The 20,097-nt window shown below is 39.0% G+C and overlaps 1 protein-coding gene across 1 annotated transcript in view; it reads left to right on the forward strand.

The window, feature by feature from the left end:
• Positions 1-20,097, forward strand: part of TLL1 (tolloid like 1) — a 138,377-nt gene that overhangs the window by 47,924 nt on the left and 70,356 nt on the right. The window contains exons 2-4 of the mRNA XM_040601634.1: positions 10,754-10,864; positions 14,860-14,940; positions 17,240-17,392. Coding sequence (XP_040457568.1) covers positions 10,754-10,864; positions 14,860-14,940; positions 17,240-17,392 — 345 coding nt within the window. The remainder of the gene's footprint in view (positions 1-10,753; positions 10,865-14,859; positions 14,941-17,239; positions 17,393-20,097) is intronic.

A 20,097-nucleotide genomic window follows, 5' to 3' on the forward strand; every position in this document is an offset into this window, starting at 1 on the left:
GCAGCTACTGCTGCTCCCCCCTCAAGGCTGCTGCGCGGTGGTTGTGCTCTGCTGGCTCTGGCCACCCCTGTGCTGAGGTGTCCCTCCAGTCCTTGCACCAGGACTCTTCCAGGGGCACCGTTCACATCTGACTTGCCTGAGTGTCTTTGGAAGCAGCAGCCCCCCAGGAAAACATGATTGCAAAGGCTCAAGACCTCAGATCCACTCATCTCAAATGCTTCTTCTGTAATGTATATAAATCTATTCTTTCATCATATTAGAAATGGTAATTTTTGACCCTGTACTTACTCCATCACTGAAAAGCTAGGACATTAAATTGAAGTTGTGACCAAAACTGATTTGCCCCACACCCAGAGTACTCTAGGTGAATTTTGGGAATCTCCATCCTTGGAAAGGATTTTATTCTCTGCAGTCTTTACTAGATTTGTAGTCCTGATGGTCGTTGCTCAAGTATGTGTATCTCACAACTTCTACTTGATATTGGTTTGTTCCCCTGGTACCCTTTCTATATGACAGTCACGTGGCAAAAGTTTCCATGCATGTTAACCCATCAGGGTACAGATGCCTAACTCCAGACACCTTAAAAGTTTTTACTTTGCAGCTACCTAGCCTGTAAAGTGCCTCTGTGTTCACTGGGTTGCGTGATTTTTTCCCTTGAGTGAGCTTTGCTGGTAACGTTGAAACCCCTCTTGCTCTTCCCAAACTATGCTAACATATGTTGGGCTGAAGACCACAAGAGCTGCAAAAGTCTAGGAAACAAAATGAACTTTATTTCTAGTGTCTGTGATTTGTTAGATAATTGTGCTGCAGTTTCCTATCTTCAGACAGTGCTGTTACCTCCCTTCTCTCCTGAGGCTTCAAGATTGAAGCATCAGTCATCAAACTAGAAATTGATTTGTGTTTTGAACAGAAAGTTCTACACCATACCACCTCCCCTGTCCCCAAATGCATTCCTGTGGGCGAATCTATACATACAACCTTCTAGCTCCTTTTTTACTTTCTGGTTAGATTGAAAATAATATTTCAAAACTGCCAAGTAAAACAAGAAAATGATTTTTCCTTTAATAACCACAATGAACTGATTGAATTAAGTTTCTGGGACAAAGAAACTAGTACTGTGCTCAAGTGATGCACAGTTGTTTCATAATGATGAAAGTATTATTTTAATTTAAAAATGCCTAAGTCTGCTCTGAGCAAAAAAAAAAGTTAATCATGTGGAAAAATTATGAAGGGTATGGTACTTCACTTATAAAATGTAATTTATTTCGTGAACCTAGAGAAGCTATTTTGACCTGAAGTTTAGACAGTATGAGAAAAACAAAAAGCTGTGAAACATCAGCTGTGCTATACAACATTCTGTACAAAGCAGATACAGTTATGATTATATATATACAGTAATAGCAAAGAATAAACCAGTGTAATCCCTTTGGCTTGTGTCGTGCGTTATCAATTAGCTTCGTAATTTGCTTGATTTGGTGGCGCTATGCTGTTTTCTTGGTATTCGAATGAAAATGTCTAAGGCTTGCGTCTTTGGGGAGGCCTTGTAGCAGCTGCTGTGTCTGTCTCGGCCCTAACAGCTGCTTCATGTAGGTGGCATGCTCAGACTGACAACTTTCTAACAAAGGGTTTTCTTTATTCTTCTATATGCAGCTAATTTAGAATCTGTTTTCCCATTCTTTAAGGAACGTAATTAATTCAATTCTTTTAATTTTCTATTCTTAATTTAAAAACAATGAGTTTTGTTCTTTCTAGTTTTATACATTTATGTATTTTCTATATTTTTAAAAAGATTTCACCTTAAGAGTGATAATTTTGCCTCATGGAGCCTGTTCTTCCCACTGTAAGAAAACTTGGCCATATAATTAACTTGGTAGATCTTGACCCTCAGGCTATTCACCGGGTAATGGAGTTTCAAAGTAAAATGGAAATGGGTATTAGAGCATTGTATTGGTCATACAGGGCTAACTGGGGTAATTATACTGGTGTGATGTTATAGACCTGAATTTCCCCCGCAGTGTGTTTCAAGCCGCCTTACTAAAGCTAGCTGTAGCAGAAGTCAGCATATGCAGGTGACTGGTACAGCAGACACCCTACGACCTGTCAGCCCTCTTCCTATGCCAGAAACCACGCTCTGTATCACGAGCTGAAAGGTCAGCAAGTGTTGGGGCAGTGCCTGCTGCTGAGGGTGGCATGTGCCCTTCCCAGGAGGAGGGAGAAATATTTCCCTCACTGCCTCTGTTACCCTGGGGGCAGGAGGAGTGACAGGCGCAGGACACGATGTTACTTTTGCATGTGGTTTCATATGTAAAGCACGTCAGTATTTGTTGTGCTGGGGAAAAATCAGCTGTGATTGCCCTGTATTTTTGGCAGTCATTGATCTTTCTGAAAGCCACTGATGTCGTGGTGTGGCTTTCCTGTCAAAGTGGTTGGTAAGTGCTATAAGCGCTCTTAAGAAAGGCTTGTATTTCAACATTTTGCCTTTTTTTTTTTTAACTTGTGAATTTATGCCTAAAAACTAGAAATAGTAGAAAAATAATAATAATAAAAGTCATGCACAAGATGGGTAAATGGCTCTTTTTCACTGTATTTCTCTGTAGGTTTGTTTTGCTAACATCTGGCTTGAGGCAGCGGTCAGTGATGGAGGAAGCTCTTAGAACAGCTGCTTGTTTTGCCACCACAACCTGCAGACAAGACACCTTTACTGCTTGCTCAGCAGTGTTCCCCTGTGTTCAGTTCAGTGGCTAACCCATTATATGAAGAATAGATTTTACCAGTTATAAAGTGTGTGTGGTGGTGATGATGATCTTGCATAAAAAAAGAAAATGGTTACTGGAAGTCAGGAAGCTTGTCAGGTTGAACAGGGTAACCAAACCCAAACCTTCCACAGAGCTGTTGCACTGTTAAAGAGCCTGTCTTCAAAATACAGTTCAGTACGTTTGGGAACTTCTGTCAAAGTAGTGTTTGCTTTCTTGAAGATCTTTTTGTTGTTGTTTTTACTAATTTTAAAAGAATATGAAAACTGTCCTTCAAAAAAGGAAAAAGAAAAAAATGGAATTGAAAAAGTTACTACTTTCAAATTAAGAACAAAGTAAAAGCTGTAGTTAGGTTAGAGCAAATGGAGATGTGTAAATCAAGATTTTTGCTGTGTCATGGAGAAGCATCTCCAGCAAATTAGCATCCCCTTTCAACAAAGATCAAGGTCTACAAGTATGCCTCTTTTGGTAAGTGAAGATTTTGCCTTGATAAAGGGTGTCACAAATACTCTGTTTTCCATGAGAGTATCACTTTGTATTGGAGATATTTTCTGCTTTGAAAAAGTTGGAACATGTCCCAGTGCTGCACGCCACTTAACCTGTAGCCCAGCTGTGCTACGATCAGATTGCCATGTGCCTGGGGGTGTGTGGCTGGAACAGCTGGCTCTGTAAGGTGGGGGGTGCCTCTCCAGCAGTTGTTTTTCTTCTCCCACCTTTGGCTCTACAGCTGGCTTTTGTGTCCACCGTCAGGCCATACGTGGCTTTTTTTTCTATCCTAGCTGGGGCAGTTTGGTAGTAACTTCCTGCACAGTTTGGAGAACACTGTGAGGGAGCCGTAGTAAAATGCTGACTGCCGCAGACGGGGCTCCCCAAGCGTTAGCGTGGCCCCGACAGGGCTGCTGCCTTGCCAGCACCCTGCCTATAGTCGGGAACACACGGTGAAAGGAAGGCAGGAGGCAAAAGCATTGTGCATGGGGAACACAGGGGAAGTGTCTAAGAGTGGATGACATGAGGCAGTGGTGGGTTGCAGGTAATGGTGTCAACAGGGAAGCTGTGTCATGGAAGATTTGAGTAAATTGCATTAAAATTTGTGCTTCTAAGGCTACATCACTGCCATACATGAACTAGCTGATTTCAGGATAACTTTAAGTGTGTCTGTGCGAGCTGTTGTCAAGAGATGCTACGTTTAAAAGGATGGAGGAATGTTTTTCTAACTGATGTGCAGTCTGGAGATGTTTAAAGTATTCTACCATCGTTATTTTCTTTTCTGATAGAAGTGGAAATGATACATTCCTTAGGGAGAATGGTGGCTTTCTGGTTAGGAGTTTGAAGCAGGAGTCTTGGAAAATAGAATTGGTGTGAGTGTTGATGAGCGTGCTGTTTTACATAATTTACTTATACAGTGAGTAGGAACATGGATGGAGCCAGTCAGAAGTGTTATTTCCCTTCTCAGGTGTGGCTATATGAGCTTTTTCAAGTAAATCAAGACTTTTTGTTAACTCTTGTTCATAGTTGTGCAGATTAAAAAATGCTGCATGGTGAAATTAAGGAAGTTCCTTGTTTTGGTGTGTCTGTGAAAACACCTGCCATGGTCTTCTATTTAATGTTGTAAAAGTTTTATTTAACTTTTTTTCCTTTCATATTTTTGTTCAATAAAAAGCAAAACTGATCTGGTTAATTATGAAACACTTGATTAAATCAACTTCAATTGCAATTCCTAAATTTCTTTTGAATGTTCCGTGATGGTAACACAGAAATTTATTAAATAGTTCCAGCTGAGGTTAGCACTCATGATGAACAGTGATAGAGCCGAGGGTGTGGCATGCTTGTGGTTGCATGAAACATCTTTTGCTGTTTATTTGCCCTGTCTTGTTCTCATTTTAATGATTTCTAAGAAGAGTGTATTGTACACAAAAATCTTGGAAAGACTGAACTGATTTGAAGACGGTGGGAATACAAAATCAGGTTAATTATAGTGCGTATGTTGTCTTCCATGTAATGAAGTGAAATTGGTTTTACTTATTTAGCTCTAAATTTTCCTTTTTCTATTCAGAGTTAGAGACGGTTATGTAAGCCGTGAAGGGATTGTATGGAACAAAATGACTCCCCGAGGTGGACTGCAGCGCACATAGCTCTGTTGTTACAGGGAAGTGCTCGGTGACTCAGCTATGGAAGGGGCTGCTAATTGGAAGTGCCGCACATGTGGGTTTAGATGAGACCTGCCCTGAGCCTGGGCCAGCACACTTTTTGGCACCTCTTGCTGCATTGAATTACTGTTCAGACTTTGGAAGGTGCTGGGTGTGCCCCTTCCTATCGAAGGACACCACAGGAGCTCTTCAGGTTTCAGTTGTGTCTTAAGTGCCATGTTCCGTTGTCTGCTCCCGGCGGCTGCTGGGGAGGGGGGTGAAGGAACGCTGCCTGGGCTTTCCACTCCCGGTAGCGTACCCTGATCCGAGGCTTTGCTTCTGAAGTGCCTTCTGATGCTGCACTGGTCCTTCCGCTGGTACCTGCTCGGCCAGGAGCCGGCTCCCTGTCGCAGCTCGGCACCTGCTCACAGAACGGCAGGGCGCCCGCGGCCCAGCGGTTCGCAGCTGGGTTTGACAAAGCCTGGGAAGGGCTCCCTCGTCTTGTGCTCTCCGGCCTTCCGAAGGCGGGAAGTCGGTCCCCGAGCCGGGCACGCGCCCGGGGGGGCGCCGGCGGTGCCGGTGGCGGGGAGGGAACCGGGGGCGGGGGAGGCCGGGGGCGGGGGTGGGGGGTGGGTGGGGGGTGGCGGAGGCCGGTGGCGGGGGGCCGGTGGCGGTGGGGGGGGAGGGGGGCCGGTGGCGGTGGCGGTGCCGCAGCGCTGTCCGTGGTACCTGGCGCCCCGCCCCGCCCCCCCCAGCGCTGCGCGGCGCGCGCCGAGTCCCGCAGCCTCCGCGCTGCGCCTTGTTGCACCTGGCTGCTGATAGCGGCGTGAGTGCGGCCGGGAAGGTATTGTATTAAAAACCGGCTGTTACAATGTTTAGTTTTAAAAGTTAATAGCTGTAGGGCAAACTGTGAAGGAAGTTCGATGTATGTAATTTATTACGATTGTAAGGAACATACTGCTGTACATACTTTGCAGACTTACACACTAATTAACATTCCGAATCCCAGAACGAGCCATCCTACCACATACCACAGCCCCCTGGATTTAACCGCGCGATTTCTCTCTTGTTCCATGGACTTCTGACCACCTTCTACAAAGTCATGAAAGCCTTTTCTTGTCCCAACCCTGTATTCTAAGTGATTCATAGCATGTGCGTACATTCCTGTGCTTAAACTAATTTTCATTCCATTTTCCAAAAAATATTTATTTATATTTATTTACTATCCTTAGTATTTATTTTATCCTTTAGAATACTGGATATGTGATGCAGTGATGGTCTTGTTGGAAGAGAGTAGACTACCAAAGACAGCTTTGCAGATGAATTGTAATTACTTATGGTAACATGATAGTTCCCATTACAAGCAGTAGAGTGTAGCTGTAGTTTCTGTGCTCGATCTGTATTTTATAGACCATCTTGGGTTTAGTTTCCAGTCACATTGCTTGTGTGGTGATGTTCAGATGTGTTTCTCTGGATGGCAAGATATCTTTCACAACCTACTTATTTCCCTGTTTGTTTTCATGCTTGTGAGCTGATAGCTTACATGTAGTGACCTGAGCTGCTTTACATGGCAGTGTTTTGTTTTTTAATAAATTAAGACCTTTTTGAAGCTGATGTTTGGCTGAGGGATTTGAGTTGTATGAAAGCAGAACTGCATCTGCTGGTAAAGAGTATTCTCTGCTTTAAGGGGCTCCACATAAATCCTTCTTCACTGTTAAAGAAAAAAACATACTTTTACTGCATGGTGAGTTTGTGTCCATCTTTCCGAATTTTGTGCATGTATTGTCTCTGAATTTCTGTAAATGCATAATGTTGTATCCATATAAAACACATGAAAATATAACTCAAATAAAAGAAAGTTGCATGAAATCAGGTATAGCAGGTTATATACCTCATTATCAAGTATTGGACAAAATGATCCATTTTCTTTTTTATTAAGAACCTATACATAGTAAAAGATACTTGAAATACTTTTTGTTTATTAATACTGTCTCAGATTTTCAACAGGTTTTTCCTAAGCTTGCCAATTTTGCATTTTCAAATTAAGTGAAAAAGCTGCCTGTGACCATGTAGGTTTTCCTGGCCACTGATACATAGGGTAAGAGATAATATGAAGCAACCTAAAATAAGTAGAGGTACATTAAAGTTCAGTTTGGATAATTCTGAAAGTTTTTCCATCCTTTTGGTGTTTGGGTTTTTTTGTTTGTTTTGTTTTGTTTGCATGCTAAGTGAATTGTTTATCAGATTCTTGTTAATTTTCTGGATAAAACTTATGAACTAAATATCTTTGAAAAAAGTGGGAGGTACAGAGCTGAACAGTTCAGTTCTGTCTGAAGTTCCTTCCAGGAAGCTAATAAAGCTCTTAATCCTAACATACTCTTAGCAAAGTCTTTAACATCATGCCTTGCATACCCCAAAAATCCTGTGCTTGCTTTCCGTAGCGTTAAGATTGATGGCATGTGACATGATGAAGAATACAGAGTGACTTCTTCAGATAGTTTCAGGCCATAAAAATGTTAAAGCAGGAGACAAAAATACAGTCTTCTCTAGTCACAAAGTACTTTGAAACTTAAAGGATTTTAATTGTGGGAGGTACCTGTTTTTATTTTATTGGATAATGTGAGTGGGGTTGTGTTTCAGAGCAGAATTTATACCCAGTGTAGACCTTACACTGAAAAAAAGGTGTATTTTTTAAAAAAGCAGTTGTCAGCTCTCTTTTCGTCTCAGTTCCTGATTGCTTGGGCTATATTGAAATTAAATAGCATCCAGTTAACTGCTGTTTCTTTTGCTAGGTATATATCTTCCCAATTGAACTGGAATTAATTCAGAAAATCACACTGTAAAAGTGAAGTGGCAATTATTGTTGCTAAACTCAAATGAGTTAATTCTGTCAAGGTTTCTGCTTTTCATCATGTGTCTTTCATGTGTTTGTCTTTTTCTGCAAAACAGAATTGCTTTGCTTCAAAAAAAGTGGCCTGAATAAAGCTCCAAACTTTCCATTATACTTTTAAATGATCAATCATAAACATTGCTTTCTTCAGTGTTAACTCATGTTCAGTTAATACATTAGATAACCTAGCTCCTATTGGTCACACAGATTACAATTACATCAAACTTGCATCAGTGCTTATTGTTACATTACCATGGTTATATATTGTTAAACTTAACCTTGTGCTTCGTTGCTGATCAAAAATTAGCTAGCAGTCCAGAGGGTTAACAGAAGTAGCATAGCTTTGTTTTCCTTTCGAACCCAACAGACAAAGTTGCTATACCTTGCCTGAACACCGAGGTATGTTTTATATAAGTACACGCTAATTCAATGCGTTTATGTCAGATAAATTTAAAGGGTTTAGTCTTCACTATTTGTATTCTCATGTTTAAGTGAGTGTCACCACAGTGAAGTGATAAAGATGTTTCATCAGGACTGAGGAGGATTTTTTCCACCGGTATTTTTTTCTACTTTACTATTTTTCTGAAGTTTGATTTGCCTTGGGTTTTCGTATTTATACATCAGTATTACTGAAACCAAAGGAGTTTCTGCTAATGCATTTTTTTGGTGAGTTAGTTTTTGGATCACCTATTGTTAATTCAGAACCTTGCTTTTGTTAGCTCTCAGTCCTACCAGGGAAGAAAAATGGGCTTGCTGTTAAGCTTTAGCACTTCCTGGAGTCTGTTGTGGACAGCCTGTGTGATCTCTCCTGGGACACATCATATCTTTGTAGACTGAAATGTTAATAGTTCCTCTTGGTATTTTCTGTTCTGTTTATTAAAGTTTGAAATCTTTCATTGTGCTTATACAGTGGTGCCTGTTACAAATGACATCAGTGAGAAATCTTAGGTGGTGTTTACAATAGTAAATAATAAATAATATTTAACTCCAGTCAGATGGAGACCTTCTCCCCTCACTGTTCAAAACACTGACACTTGGAGATACTTTTCCTAGAAGCTTAAAGGAAAATAAACCCACCTATCTAGAGCTGCCACTAGCTCTGTCTCTTGGCCTGGTGGTAAACACCCTCCCTGGTGAGAGCAGGCTGGCCAGGGAGGTGTCCTTGGCGTGTGTGGTGTGAACATGAGGAAGTAGTGACTTCTGGAAGGAGACTGTTCAGAAACGTGTTGAAGTGACTGAACAGTCTCAGAAATGGTCCCAAATACTTGTGGTTTCTAAGAAATGTTATCTTGTGTAAAAATTATATACACGGACATACCCAGATTTAGGGAAGATGTAAGATGTTGGTTATGTTTTTAACTGAAAAGTTTCATTTTCATTTTGGAGCTCTGTGCCTGTGATCTGTTTTTTTTTTTTTAGGAATTTTAGGAATTTCACAAAGCAGACCAAATGCATGTTCAGCGTGATTTCTCCTAGTTGCCTTGCATTCAAGAAAAAAAATGGAAATGGGAGGGAGCAATGTAATATCTTGGGAGTTCTTTAGAAATACATAACTTTCTGCTTAAGTAAAACCTCTTTGATGTTCATTTGATTAAACACTAATGAATATAAGCATCAGTAAATAAGAAAAAGGTAACTTTTGCAGCAACATGAAACTATTGAGAGTATTACCTGTTGAATATTCTCTACCAGATGATATAAAAAACAGACAAAGAAAGACAATATTAGAGTCAGTTTGAATGGAAGTAGACTAGAGAGAATGATTTGGTAACAGCTGGACTTTGGACAAGGTTTTAGTTGTATGGAAGTGAAGAAAGCAGTTTTCTGTGGAACTGTGTAATGAACAGCCAAGCAGAGCTAGTGATGTCTTCCTGGATGGGAGAAAGAAGGGAAAGGGTTGAAGATGACACCAAGATTGAACCCAGGGGCTTTGTGACTCTGGGGGTACAAATAATAGAGCTATCGACAGAGGCAGTGAAGAGAGGGAAAAGGAAGAATTGGAATAAAGATAATACCAATTAACGTGAGCTGAAGTGGTTATATGCTCGGTTGACTTCATTCACAGTAGTTGAGGTTATGGCCTGTTGAGTTCAGCTTTAATGATAAGTTTGAGCTGGCAGGCAGATCTCAGGATAAAATCTCAGCAAAAGCAGGCAGAGATGAAAAGCTGAGGTTGTAGATCCAGAGTTCTTGCAAGTGGGCCTATATCTTGGTTCATTGACTTGTGATGGCAGCTTAGGGAAGATGAGTTAGCTATGCAAAAGTTGGAACAGAAAAAAAACTGAGAGCGCCTGAAAGAGAACAGGAGAAGAGAGAAGAAACCCACCAAAGAAAGGTTAAAAAGGAGGAGAGACTGGAGCTTTGAAAAGCAAAGTATTTGAAAGAATCCTAATAGTGAGATTAGCTATAGAAGCATAGAAATAAACCAAGAGAAAAATGAAAAATAAGGAGTTTTTTCACTCAGTTTAACATAAAACAGATAAACATTAATTCTCAGAGGCAAACAATGAAATATAGAAAATCATTGGAGCATAATAAAATTTACTTCAAGTAACTCAAATTTTTGGGAAGATGTTGGGAAATGTAAAGGTTGTATTTTCACAGTACTGTATGTTTTTGACTTCATAGTTTGAATTTTACCATGTTCAGTGTCTTTTCTGCTTTATTGTGTTTACTTACAGAAAACAACAGATGCTGCAAATCTGTTAATAGATTGACATTACCTTTAAATTATTGAGTTTAGGCAATGTGTAAAGAAACTAAAATGACTGAGAGTTGAGGAGAATACTGAAACAGATTATTTGTTTTGCTAGGTAGGTTTCTTTCTTTGTATAAAAATACAGATCAGTAAGCAAACATATGTGATGTAAGTATATACTTGTCATATATTTTCCCGAGGGTTGTAATATGGCATTATAGTCTTCAGATTGGTTTTATTGTATAAATAAATTCTTTAATTAAATTGAGCTCTTTTTTATTTAAAGCTGTCTTTTGGGGAGATATTGCCTTAGATGATGAAGACTTAAAAATCTTTCAAATTGACAGGACTATTGACCTTACGCAGCACTCCAACGAAAGACTTGGCCATAACACAGGTACGATGTTTCAAGCTTGTTTTAACTTATTTTTTCTGTTATTTATTTCTGCATGGAAGGCAATCTCTTTTTTTAAATGTAGAAAGTCAGTATAATGTTTTGGGTAATATTAGGTTACACTTTAAAGAGTTATGAAACAATGAGTATAAATTTGTTCTAAGGAAAGAAAGATAAAAGCTAAAATTTTAATCTGGCATTTCTGATTAAAAATATCTTGTTGAACTGAAGAGCAGAAGCCACTAGGAACTGTAAATCTGCACATGGTCATGTGGGAAGGGAAATTGTACAAAGCTTTACTTTTGTTGCTAAAACTTCCTAGTAGCTGAGCCCAGATGCCTTATAGAGAACATACGTGGAATCCTGGAAGCCAGACTGGGAGTCTGGAATTACAATTCCTCCTTTTGCTCTTTTTTCATTTCCATCCATATCTGTACCCAGATTAAGAAGCAACATAAGAACATGTCATCCTTGCTAGAATTTGCCTTGTCTAAAAAGCAACTATTTATCTGACTTTTTCTTATATGTTTACTTGCTGTTGTTAACATACAGCACATTAGTGCCAGCAGCTGCAATCTGATTAACACAGGCAGTTGGATATTCAGACAACCAGGCAAAGAGACACTATTTATGTATAAGAGAAAACAGACATCCATTTAGGCATGGATTATATCTAATGTATCTAAAAGCATCTATGCTTTCATGCTGATTTGTAAATTCATAGCAGAATTTTGTAAACTTTAAGGTTACGATACCAAAAAAGCCAAGTTATTTAGGAAAAGTGTGGAAAAAATGCTATTGGAAAATGTATAAGTGCATAATTGAAATTTATTTTCTACTAAGCATGTTCTATATGTTCCTGAACTGAGCTACTGTTAACTTGACGATTCCTGATATGTGGAAATAAGGGTCACTTTGAGGAATGATCAGAAAGGAATTTTTCAGACCAAAGAAGTAATTTTCAATTTAACCTGTAAATACTGATATATTTAAAATATTTATACTCTTTGTAGTTAATGTCATGATTAGACTGATTTTATAACAACTTGAAAATTTATTTTATCTCCTTTTAAAGCCACTTGTCTTTTCAAGGCAAGAACACCTTTGATAGTTTCTAGTTCAAGACTGGATTTCAAAATGTTAATAGTCAGTGGTTTCCTTGTCCCTCTTTCCCCCAAATAGTTTTAATTGGCTTTGAGGGTATGTCAGGCACTAGCTTTGCTGACAAAATGTAGAGAGCAAGGTCAGTCATTTCCCCTTAAAATGGATGCAGTCAAGTGATTTCTTTGACCTGCAGGCTTTCCATTTTCTTCTTGCTTTTCTATTTTTTTCTTTTTAACTGCAGACTTGTTTTTTCCCCCTCTCAATTGCCACAGAATAATACACATTTCTATGCTCTTTTTCAATAATATTTTGTATTCTATTATATAATTTTCTTTCCTTACCTGGCTTGAGATTTGTGCATTATCTTTCCCTGTGGATAGTGTCCTATTCAGGATACTGAGTCATGCTACTGAGGATGACTAATGCATTGGGGTCAAAATTTTTGCCCTTTATTGCACAAGAGTAATCAGTGCAACTGCAGTGGTCAGTGGGGCTGGACTTTGGAGAAAAAACTGCTGAAATTAATGATTTAATAGTGGCTCCCAGTGAATACTCAACATCCTTAATTTTTCTAAAAACTGAGTTGATGAACTCAATTTTGCACTTGAAAATGTAATTGTTTTTCTAGGTTTGCAACATTATGATGCATAAACTGGCTTAGACTGTTTTTGCAAACTGCATAGCCTAGTGTGCTTCCCCCCCCCTCATTTTCAAAAGAGTAAATTGCCAACAGCTAATTAGTTGATATTAGGTAGCAACTGGAAAAGGAATGTAAAATGTCTGTGAAACAGAAAATCAACTAGTATTTTTACCTTAATTACAGACACAATGACAATTAATTACAAGTTTGATTTATGAGCGCTTTCTGTTGTTAACCTTCACAAACTAAAGGTGACATCAGGTAGAAGCGTTAGTTAGACACTTGGGTGTAAACCAGCAAGACAGAATTGTAGAGTCTCATTTTTCATTGCAACTACTAATAAAAAATCCTGAGGCTCACAGGCTCTGGTTCACCTTATGTGACTACTCCTTTTGGTGAGGATTATCTGCCTGGATTTTCAGGGTCAGATACTTAATCTGTGAGCTTCTCAGAGGGTGGCTCTGTCATTTTGTTAGTAATTTTTTCCAAGCAATATACATAAGAATTGTAAACAGAAACAACAGTAAAGCTGATAACATTGTTATGTGTATATTTTTTTAGTCCAAACTGCCAAAAGTATCCTTCTTCTCCTGCTTGAAGTGTGAGAAGACGCAGCAATTTTGATTTATTTTTTAAAAAACTTTTTTGGATTGTGGCTGGACAAGACTGTATATTATTCATATAAGACAAACCAGTTATATGAGATACTTTTTTGGCTCTAGGTTTTCACTAAATGGAGTACACAGGCTGTGTTAACACAGAAGTGGTAGTTTAATATTCTTTCTAGAAATAATTACAGTATAATAGTTTATTTAATGGAGTCTTTGTTTTTTTCTGTTATGCCTGACAGTTGATTCTTTTAAGGGTATTTTGATATTTGTTTGGAATCTTTAGCTATATGCCTTTTTTTAATATGAATGTTAAACATGAGAGACAATTACATTAATGACATGTTCAACACATTCCTTTCCAACAAGTTACTATTACCTCATCTATCTAAAATGTTTTTAAAAATTTGGAAAATTTTTCTCAAGGGAGCCAGCAGCTATGTGACAGTGTAATCCAAATAATTAGGCAGATTGTTATTCACTGAGCAGCCACACAAACTCACTTGCCTTATATGGAATTTTCTCATCTGTAATACGATTTTTAAGTTGTTGTTTAATAGACATATTTTTCATATATTATATTTAAAGATTTTATGGGGAGTTGGGAAAGGTCTTTTTAGTGGTGGCTGGAGGTTTCAGTGGTCCTTTTACTTCTATCTTTTTACTTTTGCTGTTGTAAAAGTAGCTTGAAGACTCTCTTGTCCTATAACAGAGACTGAATTTTAAAATACAACCTACTACAAAGTTCTGGAAATCACAAAACCTTCTGAACAATTCTGAATGATTTGTTGACTAGTGCAATATTACCAGTGTTCATTTGTCTGGTTTGGTGGTGTTTGCAAAGGCACTTCCAGCCACAAAAAGTATTATATGTGAAGGGAGTATGTGGCAGATGTATATGATCAAATGTTTACAGTAAACCTAGAAATGCAATGCATTTCTGTAAATGGCATGATAAATTTTAAAATCAGCTACTTAATAACTTAGTTTTTCTTGCTCATTGATGGCTGAAATGACACAGATACGTATATGCCTGCAGGGTCTTACTGCAATATGCACCCGGCATGAGATGCTCTCAAAGCCTTGAGAGTGCCCTGACAACTATTTGCATGTTGACAAAGAAAACCAAATCTTGCATGGTAAAATCAGCCATATTAAGTTTGTGTCAGTTCTGTTGTTTATTTCTGGTGAGACTTTGGGTGTTTGCTTTCCCTTTTCCTCCTCCCTTGAAATGAGAAGATTATGGCATGCATTCAGGATATTTCTGTGAGAGTAAGCCTTTTAGCTGTCAATCAATATGACTTTGAGGATGTCAAGGTCACCAGGAAGAAAAAAGCTCCAAATAATAATTAGATGATGTAATTGTCGTGATTTGTCTGAATAACAAAGACATGTTGGCTTATGTTCTGGAATGCATATTAGAAAATTTTTCAGCTAAAAAATGTGGTTTTATTTCACTGTCACAAATACTTGAAAAATTCATATGTGAGTCATTGAAGAATGTAAAACTTCCTTGAAGATGCATTGCAGGTTTTACAGGGTATTTTCTAATGTCTCCAGACTGTATAGTTGGTGTAAGTGTAAGATTGCATGTTTGTGACTTTTGTAAAATTCCTTTTTTTTCTTCTTTTCTTTTCATTTTAAAGGTGGCTTTGGAGAGCATGGAATGTCAAAAAAACGAGGTGCCCTCTATCAGCTTATAGACAGGATAAGAAGATTTGGCTCTGGTATTTTCACTGTTTAAATTAGCAGGTTGCCTGATGTGATAATGTATCATGAACATTAATGATCATAGCAGTTTAACACTTTACAGCCTTTCTGTATTACTATTGGCATAAGCAAACTGTAAAATAAATAGTACAAAAATAGTAATGAAGAGATTAGCTCTTTGCTACATTTTCTTAGAGGTCTGTTTCCAGTGTCAAATCTGGAAGCTAAAATATGTAGTTTTAAATCTGGTATTAAAAATTCCTTGGCTTTTTTTGTATGGTTGTGTTCACAGTTATCAGTTGAACTTATATCAATAGTCTTTTCAATACAGGTAGGCTGTGCTGCATAGCTGGTAATTTTATGTTTGGGTTTTTTTCCTGGATCCAGTTGAGTATTCTGGTGATTTATACTGTGTTTGAAGCATTTATGGTGCGTTACACTGAACAAACACATTTTTACAGTAATGGCACTCTTGTCAGTATAAATGCAGATGAATTCAGCAGGCTATGTAAGTGGGACCCCCGTTAATATTGGTTGAGTTTACCCAGTATATTTTATGTCAGATGTCACTCTAATGTCAAGAAGCCTCAACCTCAGAAAGGAAAGTATGTGAAACTCCATTGTAATCACATCACATTATGTCTAAATGCATCACTTACATATTTTGTAAGATTAACCAGAGCACAGTAACTGCCTTTGCAGATGTGCTTTGGTATATAATCTTCATTCCTTATAAGAGAATTACAATTCTAGTATTACATAAATACTTGTCATCTTTTGCATGCAATTTGGCATAAATTTCTTACTTCTAGTTCAAAAGGAAGTCGATAAACAGAATTTTGAATTGTAAAACATCTGTATTAACATGTGATGTGGTTCAGTGATGACTGCATATTAACTGTAACAATAGTTTTCCCCTGAAGTTTCTACCTGTGTTGTAGACTGTTGTATAATTCTCATTTAAACACTTATTTAAGGGTAAGTAATTTGCTTTACCTGAGTGGTTGTTTTGTTTTGGTTTTTTTTTTTTGGTTTTTTAAAACCTGAATTTTTCTGTATCATTCCTGATACAATTTAAGTTATGTGTTAGTCATTACAAAGGCAGGCTTTTCTTCCTGTGCATCAGGAGCTTTCTCCCTTCATTTTGCTGTAGCTTCTTCCTTTCCTTCCTTCTACGGCTATCCCAGCCTGGGGCTATGCCAAGGTGCTGGTCCGTGATCCTGCCCTGGAATCCTCCTTCATCCTGACACAGCCATTAACACTTGGGGTGGAACTGGTGTCACGGGATGCTCAGAGCGAAGGTGTACTCTTCAATGAGGAATAAGATTTCAACCCCACTGCATAGGATTTGTTGAGTGCCTTTCAAGTGATCCATTTTAATCAGCTGCCCTGTTGTGCATACTAACTTATAAATTGCTTTAGACGAAGCACCTGTTATGGTGTGCAAGTCCTTCTCTAAATATCCTTATCCTCTTCTGCTGTCACAATAAGTTTCAGCTGATCTGTGAAAGATTTGCCTGTAATGGGAAGTGGTGGTAGTATCTCTGAAAACAGCAGACATTTTTTGGTCTCGTAAAGAAACTCCAGTCATGAGTAATACTCATACTATGATACGGTAATAACCATACCGTTTCCAGAAGCTTATTTATGAAAAATGTGTATTTGCATCCTGAAGTGTTGTAGGGTTACCATCTAAATGAAAGGTAACATTTTCATCTGAGAATGTGTCTACTGGTAGCAGCTAGAGGTGATGAAGACTGGAGGGAGAAATGACCCTCTCTGACTTTTTCCACGTGTATACAGCTTTGCAAGCCATTTATCTATTTTTTTCTTTGTAATTTCTGATAATAAAAGCCAATTTAATACTTCAAGGACTTCTTTCTGTGCAGGGCTTTAAAGGGTGGTCATGCACTTGCTTTTTCCAGATCTTGGAATAAAAATGAAAAGGTCAGTGAAGGCCTTGATTACTTTGGGTCTGCCCAAAGTCTCTTTGTTTGCTGGAAAAATCCCAATGTATTAAAAAAAAATAATAAATACACAGGGAGTGTGATTTTTTTAGGTGAAATTATGCAATGTACCTTCAAGCTGATAAATGTTTGCAAATTGTTACTATAGATATGTTTGAAAAATTAAGAGTTAGACTCTTAGTTTCAAGCATTTCTCAGAAAACTAAGTAACGATAGACTGTTGTGTAACAGCAATGTTCTACTTTTAAAGGGTGTAAAGAAATAATCTGACTTTGACTTGCTGGAAAATATTTTTTCTCTTCTTGTGTGTGTGTGATCTCAATTCAGTTTCTTTTAATTACCATTACAGGCTTTGAGCAAAATAATACATCTAAAGGAAGAACTACTGTAAAATTCTCAGGGAAAAATGAGAAAAACCGATTTCCCAGAGCTGCTACATCACGAACAGAAAGAATATGGCCAGGGGGTGTCATTCCATATGTAATAGGTGGAAATTTCACTGGTAAGCTTTATGCATTGGATGGGGAGAAGGAATATGATTTTTTTTTTCAAATTGCTGCTTTTTTCTTCCCTTCTTTTTTTTCTTTTTTAAAGTAAGGTCTTACTATGGAAGTCAATAGAAGAGTTTCTGTTGGATCAGGCCTGAGGTACATCTGTTCTGAAAATATTGGGCATATGTCAAAAAATTGTTCCCAAAGGCAAGCTACATAACAAAAAAGTATAACTGTGCTTTAAAGGGAAGGCTCCTCTGCTTTTCCTAACATGTCTTGTGTGTTTGTTTTCAAGAGCTTAAGTAACAGAATGTCATGAGATCTGTTTTTATGCTAAATATCCTGCATTTTTTAAAATGCGACTAATTTAACTGGTGTGACATGTATTCTGCTAAACTGATTTCTCTCAACACTCACACGCATGTGGTGGTTTGACCCAGGCTGGACGCCAGGTGCCCACCAGAGCCACTCTGCCACTGCCCCAGCTGGGCAGCGGGGAGGAGATCCAACGTGGGGCTTCTGGCTCGAGATAAGGCAGAGAGATCCCTTACTGTCATGGGCAAAACTGACTTGACTTGGGGAAAATTAGTTTAATTTAGTACCATTCCAACCAGAAAACCCCCTTCCCCCCACCCCTCCCTTCTTCCCAGGCTTAATTTAATTTCCAGTTTCTCTACCTCCTCCCCCCTAGCAGCACAGGGGGACGGGGAATGGGGCTTATGGTCAGTTCATCACAGGTTTCTGCTGCTCCTTCCTCCTCACTTTCTTCCCCTGCTCCATTGCGGAGTCCCTCCCACAGGAGACAGCTCCCCACAAACTTCTCCAATGTGAGTCCTTCCCACAGGCTGCAGCTCTTCACACACTGCTCCTGCGTGGGTCCCTTCCACAGGTGCATCCCTTCAGGAATGGACTGCTCCAGTGTGGATCCCCCGTGGGGTCACAGTTCCTGCCACCAAACCTGTTTCAGTGTGGGCTCTTCTCTCCGTGGGTCCACAGCCCCTGCCAGCAAACCTGCTTCAGCACAGGCTTCCCACAGGGTCACAGCCTCCTTTGGGCACCCACCTGCTCTGGTGTGGGTTCCTCCATGGGCTGCAGGTGGGATCTGCTCCACCATTAACCTCCACGGGCTGCAGAGGGACAGGTGCCTCACTGTGGTCTTCACCACAGGCTGCAGGGGAATCTCTTCCTCTGTGCCTGGAGCACCCCCTGCCCCTCCTTCCTTACCAACCTTGGGGTCTGTGGAGTTGTTGCTCTCACATAGTCTCATTCTTCTTTCTTGGCACAGATTTTCTTCTTTTTCCTTCCACCCCCCCACCCCCTTTCATACACTATCCCAGAGGCACTACCACTGTTGCTGATGGTCTGACGTGGAGCCGGCTGGCAGGGGCTCTATGGGGCACAGGGACTTCTGGCAGCTTCTCACACAGGCCACCCCTGTAGCCCCCCCCCGCTACCAAACCCTTGCCACGCAAACCCATGTGGGTTTTTGTAATTCCTCAGTTTGGTTTTCAGATGTGTACACACAGACTTTGTATGTGACAAGAAGAAAGACTGATTTCAAAATATATAGAATTCTTAGCAGAAAACTAGAAAAAGTTTAAAACATTTGTTGTCCCTGAAAAATGTGAATGGATCAGTATCAATGTGGATGTAAGAAGTAATTTAAAACAAAAGGAGAGGGAGAAAAGAAAAGATGGATGGGAAAAGATAAGTAATAATATCTTCTCGTGCACATTAATACAGGGAACCAAAATAAACATGCAAGTGCTCACATGTTTGTATGCATAGGTATGTGGAGAAACCAGAGTCATTCCTTCCAAGCAAACAGCTACAGTATAACTTCTAGTTCGGGTATTTACATAGTACTATACCAAATGTGACCTTTGCTTTAGGATTACTATCTTCTGAAATAATGGTAGTAAACTAAATGAAAGCAGATCATGTTAAACATTTTTCCTTCTTCATAATGAAAGATAAATTCTAAAGCTTGGAAAACATTGCTTAAAGATAAAAGAAAAGGGCAAGATGGGATGAAATAACCTTTAGTTTTTAGGATCTGACATCATTTGACCTTGCTATTTTTATGAACTTTGAGTTTTTGTTATCTTTAAGTTTAAAAAAGTTGTGGTGGTGTTTTTTTTTTGTTGGTTTTGCTTTTTTGAAATTATCCTATACTGTAACATACATCTTTGCAAACACTTGCAAGGTGGATGCATTTCTGCTAGCAAATTCGTGCCAAATAGTACCATTCTTTATGGATTTCCAGCTCAGAAGCAGTACAGCTATATTCTTAGATGCTGCCTCTAAGTTAATAAGCTTTGTCTTTTGTCAGGCAATGAAGTTACATTGCCGTGCTATCTGAAGTACTGCCTGCTAGCTGGCTTTGTGTTCTGTGGTGAGAGCTAGCCTGACTGCTGCTGCATCTAGAGTTTGGATTGTTTCTGAATGTGTTTCTCATTTTTAAAACAAATATCTAGATATGCTTAATATTCTACCGAATTAAGAATTTCCCCCTTTTAGTGGATCATTTGATTTCTGAAGGGTCTTAATGCAAAGAAGTGCAGCCTGGTGACTGTTCAAGACAGCATTATTAAAATCAAATGCCTTGACTGGTATGCCTGTTTACATGGGTTTAGGTTAAACTGGTCTCCAGATTTGAAGGCTGTAGGATTATGTTTTTTTTTTCCTTCTGGCTAGATAGCTAGGAGCCAGGGTT

Source organism: Falco naumanni, chromosome 1 (assembly GCF_017639655.2).
Source record: "Falco naumanni isolate bFalNau1 chromosome 1, bFalNau1.pat, whole genome shotgun sequence".
Lineage (NCBI taxonomy): Eukaryota > Metazoa > Chordata > Aves > Falconiformes > Falconidae > Falco > Falco naumanni.